The sequence below is a fragment of the Microcaecilia unicolor genome, chromosome 11, assembly GCF_901765095.1.
Source record: "Microcaecilia unicolor chromosome 11, aMicUni1.1, whole genome shotgun sequence".
Lineage (NCBI taxonomy): Eukaryota > Metazoa > Chordata > Amphibia > Gymnophiona > Siphonopidae > Microcaecilia > Microcaecilia unicolor.
Window position 1 is genome coordinate 105,396,778 of NC_044041.1, and position 12,716 is coordinate 105,409,493.

Sequence of the window (12,716 nt, forward strand, 5' to 3'; positions counted from 1 at the left end):
GGACCCACTGATGAGCTCCAGATGAAGAGAGAGAGCTGGTGAGTCCTGAAAAAAAATACGGGCACTCAGGCAGAGAGAGCAGTAGAGGGGGAGGAGAAGGGGGTCTGGAGTGTGTTGGGAGCAGTGCAGAGCTGAAGAGAGAGCAGCTTGGTGAGGTCCCTGAATCCCAGAAGTTCCCCCAGCGCATCCCTCTGTGTGTGTTTGCCTGTCCAGAGAGGAGAAAGCCGGCCGTGAGACTGTCTGTCCTGTAAAGAAGAGGCTTATCCGGAGAGGGAAGAAGCCCCACAAGAAGAGAGAGACAGCCTCCCCCCCCCCCCCCCCCCCCTTGCACTGAGTGCCCAAACTAAAAAGGAACTTTTTCTTTGAGTGCCTGCCTCAGGATAAATACAGACAGAAGCCTGTCCTGGGAAGAAAACTGTCCAGCCTAAGCCTGTCCTTGAGCACTGGGAGCGTGTGCATTTAAGAGTCTGCCTGCCTTTATGGGATTTAGTCTAGCAGTCCACCAGTGTGATTATAGGGTAGTGGTATAGCAGAGCAAAAGAAAAAGGGTCATGTTTTGGGCGGTTGAGATCGGAATTTCCCCTGCTTATCTTTTTATTTGAATCTAGGTAGTCCACAAGTTCCACAGAAAGTCAGGGTTTTCCTTTTTTGAGTTTTTTTTTTTTGAGTCAGAGCAGTAGGTACCCTGGAGTTCCTGAGCAAGTGAGCTGACCTCGCCAACTGAGGAGACGTGGATGTAGAGAAGACCAAGGTACCCAACGCAAGAAAGCAGCGATGCTAGCGAAGATTTTGATATACCAGTAACATTATTGTGTGCACACCAACTGAAAAAATATATATATCAGATCTGAGTGCAATAATTAGAGCTGTATACATGTTTGGGATGTTTTGTGTTATTGCAGAAGTGGGGTTGGGGTCTTGTTAACTGTGATTGAAATTTTGAACATGTTATTGTCTTTATTTCCTTTGTAACTTACCACAAAGTATTTAACACCTTGCACTAGCTTTATTTAATACCATCAAAGCTTAAAAATTGGTACCAACATTTAGGAACATAACCAACAAGTGTTTCTATTTATTTTATCATTTAATAAACCTTTAATATTTCTTTTCTTGTTAAATCCCTTGGTTGTGTGGAGTTTATTTGGGAACCCTATTTGAAACTGTGACATTCATATATTTATTTCGTTAATTATTATAATTTACCTGCTCCACGACTAGGGGGTTTACACTTAACATGTGGCCAGTGGAAAAAAATTGTTAGAGAAATTTAAATGTTGAACCTTAGAAGAGTTTGATAAGAGTGAAAAGAGCAGTATTAAAGAATAGTAAAAAGTGGTTTAACAAATGGGAATATATTAAGAAGGCCTCTGGACTGGTCTGGTGGAACTAAGGGAAAGAAAATTAGCAGGTAAGACCTAATTTCTCTTTCCTTACCCTCACCAGACCAGTCCAGAATCTGTAGGATGTAGCAAAGTAGTTCTCGATATAGGTGGGACTCCAAAATCTCGGCCTGAATAATTTCCATCCCAAATGCAGTATACAGTTGTGCTCCTACCTGGAGCCAATGGTGCTTTGTAAAAGTAAGAAGGAACTATATCACTGTTTTGCAGTTGTGAATCAGAAGTATCAATTGCAGCTCTGCCCACAAGGTCAAAACATTTCTGATTAAAAAGTTTTCAAACCTTTAGAGGTTGCTTCCTTTTGAAAATAGATATTCTGACAAAATATTACCGTGGCAAATCTGCAAAGAGAAACTTCAGTCTACCTAACCTTGGAAACTGGTTGGTCACTTCAATGTACTTCTAAAGTATCCAATGGTCATAGAGCAAAAGTAAAGGTTTGTTCTACCTGTATGAAGACATCATCTTTGGAAGAAAGGACAGAATTGTTTAATTGGCATTCCTGCTTCTGTGAGCCAAAGAATGGGATTTGTGCATGTTAAAACCTGTAGCCCAAAATTTTCTTATAAGAAGAGAGAGAAACCAAGAAAAATCTCATAAAGATAAGATTCTTCCAAGACATTCTAGGGGGTTGAAAGGATGGAAGTCCCAACGTCTTAAGTAGCAGAATCGAACTCTTCTCAGGATGGAAAAAAAGTACAGGACTACATTTGTAGCTCTAGGAGTATAGTGACCAGTGAGAGAACAGAGAACTTTGTAAAGACTTCATATGAGCCTAAGGCCACAAAATTAAATTTATGAACATTGTCATTGATTCCAGCACCTGTGTCTGGCTTCATGAGGCGCAGAAGCAACCAGATGTAGAGTTAGATTGGAATACTCATAGGAACACTTAGGGCTCATTTTCAAAGCACTTAGACATACAAAGTACCATAGTAGCCTATGGTATTTTGTGTGTCTAAGTGCTTTGAAAATGAGCACCTTAGTGACTTGGTGACAAATCTCTTACCTAAGAAGTGTAGGCCTCAACCGGAAACTAGCTTGTCCTAGGAGATATTGACCACACAGCCAAGAGATTGGAAGAAGTGTAGTACTCAGACTGCTATCTCTTTGGTATCTTAAAGAGCACTGGCTCAAAACAACTAGATGCACTCTGAATTCTCTTTGGTAAATAAAAGGTACAACCAATATACTGTTTTGGAGAACTGTTTGGGAGCAGTTGTCCAAGGCCAAAGGTAATATGCCAGCCAACCAAAAAGAAATGTGGTGGCTCAAAAGAAACAAGGAGAAAAGCCTAAGGTTAGGAGGCTGTTAGAATAAGTCCCAGCCATATAATTACTATTACTGATCTGGGTTTCCGTTTTGAAGTAATGGATTCTGGATCTCCAGACAATTCTGGAAGCAATTTCATTACTCTTCGATATAGAAGGATCTGTAGCATAGCATGCATAACTGCCACCAGTACAAGGACACAATGGTTGTAGGCAGAAAGGCAGTCTCCTGCCCAGCCATGAGAAAAATGAAGCCCTAGGATGTCCTTGTTATCTCAGAGATTGATACTTCAGTTGCCTGCTCTACTACCATTTTGAAAGTACAGCTGGTGCAACTGGAAGCTGGAACAGTGGTAGTAGCTGTAATGGCCCAGCTTGTACCTCACCCTTTCTGCAATCTATTTTATCTCTTCAAGAACTCTGGGGACTTTCTTTTGTTTTAGGAACTATAAGCTTAGACTCCTACAAGGTATTTCCTAGGTTTTACAGATCTTGTTTGAAGAGCATTTTTGCTTTTGAAGGAAATGTGCTAAGACTTATGTTGTGAGAGGAAACTGCAGTCCTCTTCTCTAAGCAATAAAAGGGGAATATCTGAAGTTAGTTATTAGTAGCCCACCTCCTGCAGAAATCACAAGAAATCAAAGAGGCCATATGGCACATCCTGATATTCAGAATCTGATTCCTCAAATTATCTTAGAGTGCTGTGCCTGGGCCTTCCTGGATCCAGTGCACACAAGCATTAGAATATTCACTCTTTCACTTAAAAGATAGGGTGTGAGATGAAAAAGTCTGCTTCCAGAAGGATTCTAGCTAGGAATACTACTATCCGCTGGGACAGACTTCTTTCCCCTAGAATGGTGCTCTCTGTGAAAACTGTTGAAACTTAGCAGTCCCCTTCAGGCAGAATAGCTGTTCCCCACTTATTTGGGTACCAAGTGCAGGCCTGCTTGTGGCGAAGCTTGCTGCTCTTAAATCAGAGCCTGAATGCCTTAATAAAAAGAGAAGGTCTTGCTGGTTCTCAGATCTTCTCCATGTCCAAGGTAAGGCCCAGGTAGAAGAAATCTCCATGTCAAAGGACTGCAGAGCATAGAGTAGCCTAGTGCTTAGTGCAGTGGACTTTGATCCTGGGGAACTGGGTTTGATTCCCACTTCAGCTCCTTATGACTCTAGGCAAGTCACTTAACCCTCCATTGCCCCAGGCACAAATAAGTACCTTTCTATGCTATGTAAACCGCTTTGAACGTAGTTGTAAAAACCACAGAAAGGCAGTATATCAGGTCCCATTTCCTTTCCCAAAGGAAGCCTTGCTCTCCATAAGAATGAGACTAATTAAAGGCCAGCCCTTATGGACACTGGGTGTATATGCTGTTCTGGTAGGGATCCAACTCTAGGCGCTAGAGATTGTGCAGACTGCAAATCCTGACTGAAAAAACATCCAGAGGAGCTCAGGACCTCCACTTGCTATGCCACTGGGTAATCTAGAGTTGGAAGTGGAAAGGGATCTCTATTACTCTCTGAGCTCCATCAGAGAACTAAAATAGAGTCCTCTCCTCTTAAATTCTGAGGAGAATAACATACCTGGGAGCAGGATTTCAGTCACAGTATTAACGAACTTTGAGAAAACCCATTCCACTGACAGTTTCTTTAAGAATTAGCAATAAAGTGAGGCAGCTGGTCTGCATTGGTAAAGGTTCAGAGATTGGAGTGAGTTTAGAGGGCTGCCCAAGATGGTTACTCTTCCTCCGCTTACATTTGTGACTTGCAGGTGTGCAAGGCACCTCTAAGTGTTGCTTTTTTTTTTTTTTTGTCTGTTTTTCTTTGCCCAAAAGTAACTGGTTAAGTTGAGTCCTGGCTTCTTCGCAGTCAGCTCTTGAATAGAGGTTGCCAGGACTTTAAAAAAAAAAAAAAAAAAACCCCCACTGATCGTGCTAAGCATGATCCACTAGGAACTTCCTTCAACATGCACCCTGAGGATTTCCTCAAGCGCATGAGCCACAGTACTATGCGAGCCCACGGCTGTGGCCTAGACACCGTTCAGGACACTGCTCCCACTGGCAAAGGAAGGCAGCTGCAACTCGAATTCCCTGGGCCAGCTATATGAAAGTACTATTGGAAGACGTCACCTGCAACCACATACCAAAACCACAGATTTGCTGAAGGCTTGTCTTGGCTTTAGATTTAATGTTATAAATTCTGAAGGAAAATAAACTGGGGGGGGGGGGGGGGGCTCTAGACAAGTGTGCCCCGAAAATGATTTCCTACTGTTTTATCCAACGTAACTGAAGGTCTAGCACTCTGGAAGAAGCACTTCTTGCCATCCTAAACACTCAGCCTGTAACCCAAGCTCCCCTAGGACTAGCTGAAGGAAATCCCTCGCTCTCTTACTACTATTTATCATTTACTATTTATCATTTCTATAGCGCTACAAGGCATACACAGCGCTGTACACCATACACAAAAAAGACAGTACAATGCCATCTACAAATTGAATTCGTTTTCATTCATTTTATCATCAGGGCTGCTGCTTTAAATAGATAAGAGAAGCAGGTAGAAGCACTGCGTGGTAAACAGGGAGCACTCACAGGTGCCATATCATCCGTCCACTCCCCGTGGCCAGCCTGCAGCCTCTTCACTGTCTCCAAGTTATCCATCACACGTACCATATCACCAACCCAAAAGCTCTTCTCAAGGTACAGATATGTACTCCCACCTGTTTTTACTAACCACTAGTATAGCCTCGAACAAATGCTACAAAGCTCTTCTGATTTGTGTTTGAGGTGGGAAGCAATTCCATTCAATTATTTAAACCTCTTTCAGGGCAAGGAAGGAAACAGCAGTGACCAAGGGGGAGGGGAAGGAAGGTGAGAAGGACTCTGAGTATCATCTCTGCTCCTGATCAGACTTAATTTTTTGGAGCTTAAAACCTCAGGTGAGGTACCTCTCTGCTCAACTGTCTTCCAGATCTCCAATTTTTCAGGAGATGTGGGACCCAGCAGAGGGTGACAGCGGAGAGAGAGAAATATTGAGCATCTACTACTACTACTAATAGCATTTATATAGCGCTACCAGACGCACGCAGCACTGTACATTTGACAAAGGCTGCACAGTGCCCTTATTTGGGTGACGCATTTGGGACTCCCTCAAAACCTGACTGGCAAAGTGTGCCTCCAGGAGAGGGTTGAGAGGTTCTACACTAGAGCTTAATCCAAAATAATGGGCTTTGAATCTGACTGCAAGGAGTCACCCTTAAAGAATGACTAACATCCTCATCCACTCCTTAATGTAGGCTGTGAATGCTGCCTCTACATCACCCCAGGTGACCCAGCAGGAGGAAGGCCTGACATAAGCACCAAATTTGAAACTATCCAAATAGTAGTCCCCAGTCTTGGCACCTGGCTGGCTCCTAGACTCAGCATTTGAAACAGAGCTCAATAGCCTGAGGGTTACCAGTGTAGCTCTCTTTAAGAAGAGAATGATTTTTCAGACACCATTCTGGCTGCTGTATTTTAATCCAAGTGGAATATGTGAATTAAAATATCTGGTAAACCCACAGTGAACCTGCAAATAGGTGGGAAAATGTGGGATACAAATGTAACAACAAATAAAAATATAGATTGATTACATTAATCCAAACAAGCACATAATTGGCACAACAATCAGCTTAGCAGACTTATTCACACATGCTCACACATTATTCTGTATGCGATAGGAGCCAGCAGCAGAATTTATGGATCTGATTTTTATCTCTCTTCTCTCGTAGGCAATGATCAGAGGTGAACTGGATATTCTCAAAGACTGGTGCTATGAAGCAGTAAGTACAGCTACAAGCTGTGTCTGCAGTGCCCAGATCCTCCTGGTTGGAGGATGGAAAGATATCAAAGATTGGGCCTTCTGTATAATTTTGGAGTAGGATTATAGTGAAGTTTTTAATCTCTTTCAAGTCCCGTCTTAGCGTACAGAAGGGGCTTTAACCAGTGATTCCTCTGTCCTGGGAGAGCCCCCAGCCAGTTGGGGTTTCAGGATATCCCTAATGAATATGCATTGAAATCCAAATAACTACTACACTCTATAAATAGTGATGTTGTTTTATTGAAAACAAACAGTATTGCAATAAAATTCTTATATTCCCATTATAATCCAACATCTATCCTCACCATCACCGTATACACACCATTCATACCACACTCAAACCTGTAGGAACTGCCTGCTTTGCTTTACAAGCTTCATGACTTATACCCTTTGACACACTCAAAAGAATTACTGATGTTTCTATCGAAAAAGTCATATTCTTCTTTAAATGAACACCCCTCATTATTTCTCAACATGTGTCCATCATATATCTATGGATAAACCACTATTCATTTATCTTCAGTGCTCTATTTCAACTTCCTCAATCCTGCATGTGTCCCTGGTTCAAAAAGTCTGCAGTCCCACATATATCTCCACACACCGTATCCAATATGAATATGCATGAGAGATTGCATCTGATGGAATTAGTAGGCACACAAATCTGTCATTCATATTCACTAGGGATATCCAGAAACCCCAACTGGCTGGTGTTTCCTTAGGATAGGTTTGAGAGCTACTGGTTTATGCCGTGTGTTGGTATAAAAACTGTGTAAATGTTAATCTTTGAGATCAAAATGGGAAGGAGTAAGATCTGCATCCTGACTTCCTGGTGAGAGTGGATGGGAGGGATGAAGGAGAGAGACTATACGTGACAGTTCCCTGATTAAGAGATGGAAAGAGTACAGTGCTGTGAATGATGGCCTCTTTAAAGGAAGACATGAGGCTATACAGGAAGGCTTCTTGATGAGAACCGGAAGAAAGGGACCTTAGTTAGGATAATGTCTGTGCCCCTGGGAGGGGACTACACTTCAGCCTTCGAGAAGTTCTCTTTGCTTGGAGAAAAACTCCTTGGTTGTGTTTAACCTTATACCTATGGCCCCTTATCAGACAGGCTGCAAGATGCAAGGCTAAACTTTCAGACATTTATTCCCTGGATGAAATAGGAAAATAGACATCTAATTACTGCTTTGCCAACTACAATTCATAAGTAGTACATACAAATAGTCTTTTTCCTTTCTATGTTGCTGTGGAGGAATTTACCAGCCTGGAGCAAAAAAGCGCTACACAGAGCTAGCAAGAGTCCTGCCTCTGTAGCAATAAACCACTCCTTTTATACTTTTTTTTAACTATGTATGCTGTTTCAGCTCTTGCTGTCTCAGTTGATGACCCCCTTATCTAAAAACATTTGATTTACTTGTTCCAGCAAAACCAGTCTCATGACCTCCAACCATAAATCTTTGCACAGAATAGTCCTAGGGCTTAACCTCCTTCACTCCTCCCTGTTGCTGTGCTTGCAAGTAGAATATTAAGATAAGATTATACTGAAATACTGTCAGACCATACCTTGTTGTTTTACAGAGTTGGCAAACTCTGCTCCACAGAAAAAAAAGGCAGGCATCTTAAGAGTTACACAGTGGTCCACCATCTTATTGACCATAGATTTATACATATCTCATGTGCTTTGTGTCTGGGTTGTGGCATAGTTCATTCTGTGGATTTAAGCAGCTGGAGGAGGGGGATCTTCCTGCTTTGGGAGGTTTTTATTTAGGTGTGTAACATGGTTTTGTCTTATCTCGTTCTCAGACATACAGCCAGCTAGCTCAGCCGATCCAGCAAGCCAAGGCTATGGGACTGCACTTTCATTCCAAGATCCTGGACGTTGACAACATTGATGTGAGTCAACACTTTAAACCTGAAGAATATCAAATCAGTAATGGTGATGATCTGATAACACAGGGTTAAGAACAAGATGAGGTGGTATTAATAGTAACAACTCACACATGATTAACACAGGATAGAGAGGGTATTGGTAGCAGTGGCCCAAGACTGAGGAGAGTTCTACAGGCTTCCTCTGATGTTCAGAGCACAACACCGATGATTCATGCCAAGTAGGTTCTCGAAATGCATTGTCAAGCTCACAGCTTCCCAAACCTCTTGATGACCTTGCGGTCAGTCGGGTTTTCAAAATACAGTGCACTCCATTTAAGTGCGCGTCGGATAAGCGCATGCTCTGTTTATCTACCACAGGCAGAATAAGCAAAAGAATGTTGAGTGTACACTGGCGGCAGCGGCGCGCAACTTTAAGACTTTAACACTAGCTGAATGAATAGAAGTTCTTAAAAAATTAGAAAACAAAGTCAAGCATCTATTGCTGAAGAATGTGGTGTCAATCCCAGTCAAATTTCACGTACCTTGAAGCAGAAAGACCAGCTTCTGGAAGACTGGCAAAACAATACAAATCCACACCGTAAACGGGCGGAAAAAGCTGAGGATGCAGAAGATGCTCTTCGGTGGTTTTCTCAAGTCAGGAGCAGACAGACAGTTTCCTTTCAGTGGTCCACAGCTTATGGAGAAAGCTAACCAGCTAGCTGAAAGTCTTGGACTAACTGAATTCAAAGCCACTGTTGGATGGTTGGAAAGATGGAAGGAGAGGAACAACATAAATTTCAAGAAACAGCATGGTGAAAAACAAGACGCTGATGACTTTGGTGCTGAAAATTGGTTGTTTCAGTTCTTCCTACCATCTTGAATGAGTTTGCACCTCGTGACATTTTCAATGCTGACAAAAACGGTCTCTACTGGCGAGCGATTCCTGATGGAACACTTGCATTCAAACAAGCCGAAACTACAGGAAGTAAAATGTCGAAGGACCGACTGACGATCCTCCTTTGCTGCAGTATGGATGGGAGTGAGAAGTTGGAACCACTCGTCATTGGAAAGAGCAAACAGCCCTGTTGCTTCAAGAATGTTAAGCGACTTCCTGTGTCATATGAGGCCAACACAAATTTATGGATGAGTGGGGAAATTTGGAAGCAGTGGCTAAAGAAGTTAGACACTAGAATGCGGGCACAAAAGCGTCAGTTTTTGTTGCTTTGTGATAATTGTGCTGCACACAGTGATGATGTCAGGCTGTCTAACGTCAAGGTGGTCTTCCTGCCACCAAACACTACCTCTCTGATCCAACCTATGGATCAGGGCATAAAAGCCAATTTCAAACAACGTTATTGGGCTCTTGTGCTACATCGTCTGAGCGTTATGGATGACCAGACTGGCAAGGATAAACGTGCTGTTGAACTGGCTCGTAATCTATCACTGTTGGAGTCCCTACATATGCAGAAAGAAGCCTGGAATCATGTTACACAGGCAACCATTGTGAACTGCTACAAGCGGGCAAGCTTTGTTAGGAATGTGGAGAGGGACGACACAGATGCAGCTGTTGCAAACTTGTCAGATGAACAGGCTATTGACATCCCAGCCGGTGTTACTGAAGAGGAGTTTCATCACTACGTAGCTGTTGATTATGATCTACAAACAGCTGACGACAGCACTGATGTCGAGATATGCGCCTACACGCAGGCAACGGCTGATGATGAAACAAATGATGAAATGAGCAGCGAGACACATGCTGATGAAATTCAACAACTTCCTCTCACTTTTTTGCAAGAGCACTGGAGAGTTTGAACACCGTGCGGGCCTATCTGGAGGCCACTGGATGTCAGTGCTATGACAGTTTTTACCGTCTGGCAGACGTAGTCTATGGAACTCACAGACCCATTAGTGTACAGAGGACTATAACTGATTACTTCAAGTAAGCCTAATGTCAGTTAACGGAGACTGTATACCGTACGTATAATAATAAACAGTACTGTACATACGTTTATCAGATGTCAAGCTTCTTTGGGTCACAACGGTTAAGTGCACGCTCCGGTTAACTGCATGCATTTCTTTGGTCCCAGACCCTTGCACTTAAGTGGATTGCACTGTATCTGCAATGAATATGTATGATCAGTTGGTATATACCTAGTATCTAATGTATGTAGATTTCTCCTGCATTGGTTTTGAATATCTTGTTTTATTTTTGCCTTTGTTCTCAAGCTTAAAGGTATATACGCAACCAAATATATAAAGATCTTTGATTCTGATTATGGCTCAGTCAATTTTTAGAAGAAACTAGTTAATAGAAGTGAAGAGGTGGTGCTGGTGTGTTATGTGAAAGGCCTGGCCTGTCTGAAAACTGTACTCCTTTGCCATAGCCTGTGTACATTCAGCTAGGTTGGGGAGAGAGGGCATGTTAGGAAAATCATGTGTGTAGTCAAGGTATCGTTTGCAGTTTCATGGGCAGGCTGTAACCTGTGCATCTGCTTTTCAAAGAAAAACTTGCCATGAAGTTTTAGAAAATTTGAGCTGATGGTCACACCTTGGGTACAAAGTATTGGTGTACTTTATTCCTATACCATTTGACTGCTAACAGTCAAAGAAATAGCACTTTCATATTTCCAGCTGCAAAGCAATACTCTTAAAGCTTTATTACACTCCCCAGCAGCAAAACAATAGACTCTTGCCTGGGAGGTTGTTCCATGCATTTATCTTATTTTTATCATGTTACTTGTATGTCTACTCCTTTGCAGCTTTGTATTATGGCCTATTATTCTGGAAGTTCCTTTTTTATGGAATAAAAGTTTGCTTCTTATGTATTATGTATATCTTTGACATATTTGAATCTCTCTTCCCTCTTCTCCTCTGCCACTAAAGGTGACTTTACATAACCTTGGTAAATCATATTGTCACCTTGTGGCACAGTTCTAATCCGGGTCATTACAGCTCCCCTAATCTTAACTTTTGTCACCGGCTCTCTGAGAGAGCTTGGATGAGTCACTTTTTCTTCCTGTGACTCTAATACCAGCTTTGTCATTGATTCTATAAGACCTTGAACAAGTTAACTGTCTCTCCCTGTGCTTCACCTGAAGGTTTTCTCTTCTTGCAGCTGGCAATGGGGAAGATGATGGAGCAGGGACCTGTTTTGATTATCACTTTCCAGGCACAAATCGTCATGGTGATTAAGAACCAGAATGGGGAAGTGGTGGAAGGAGACCCAGTAAGTAAAGTAGTCATATTCTTGTTACAAGAAGAGAAGCTCTTTTAATTCCAGCCTGATTCTTCAGATGTACCTGTTCATAAGATGTCATGATTAGTGGCCTTGGATGTAGAACCTGAAAACGTTTGCACCTCTGGCTGGGTCAGGCTTGGCTTGGCTTTGTAACCCAGGAAGAAGTGTGTTGGATAATGCTTTTCTCTGACAGCAGGGAAAATGCAGCCTTGACTAGTGGTGTGGTGATGTCCCTCAATGACAGCTTTGTTTTAAAAACTCTCGCTGCTTGTGCACACTAGCATTTTCACAGCAGCAACAGCCTCCTCACAACAGTCTTCATTAGTAATAGCTGCATTTTCCCCTGCTTTTGTTGGAGAAAATGCAGTTAATTACCTGTAACAGGGATTCTCCATACACTGCAGGGAAATGCAACCATGCTCTTCCTCCCACTTCCCCTTCTCTGGCACCACTCACTGGGTCCTCATTTAGAGCTATGATATGGACTGTCCTGTGGAAGCAGTTGCTGCCGCAGGAGCCCTCATATACACAAGGAGAATTATTTTTTTAAATGCTATCTTATCTGCAAGACCGCCGTCATTGAAGGGATATCACCACCATTCATGGCTGTATTTCCCTGCATTCTGTGGAGAAAACAAAGTTCCTTACCTGTAACAGAGGTTCTCCATAGACCACCAGGAAATGCTTCTACACTTCCAGTTGATGTCATCTAACAAAGCCCATGTGCTGGATTCCACCAGTAGCTCAGAGGGTTTTGTGTTTTTGTTTTTTGTTTTTTACTTTTTTTGAGCATGCGCAGGGGTTCCTATGCCACCTTGCTGTGTGATGTTCCTTCAATCCATATCTAAGCATGGGGAGAAGGTGGGTTTGGCTGCATTCTTCTGCTGTAACAGAGAACTTCTGTTACAGATGAACAAATTTGATTTCTCTGCAGACAGCAATGGGGAATGCAGGCACACTCCAGGTGAGTCCCCTAGCTGAGGGCCACAACAAATTTTCTATCTAAGTGGCCCAGAAACAAACAAAAAAAAACAGCTGGAGGATGAAAATGATATTCAACAGTTAACATGCAAGTAGATTGTGTAG

The 12,716-nt window shown here is 42.5% G+C and overlaps 1 protein-coding gene across 1 annotated transcript in view; it reads left to right on the forward strand.

Moving 5' to 3' along the window:
• Positions 1-12,716, forward strand: part of LOC115480959 (mitochondrial import inner membrane translocase subunit TIM44-like) — a 78,633-nt gene that overhangs the window by 46,623 nt on the left and 19,294 nt on the right. The window contains 3 exon segments of the mRNA XM_030219943.1: positions 6,435-6,485; positions 8,327-8,416; positions 11,508-11,618. Coding sequence (XP_030075803.1) covers positions 6,435-6,485; positions 8,327-8,416; positions 11,508-11,618 — 252 coding nt within the window.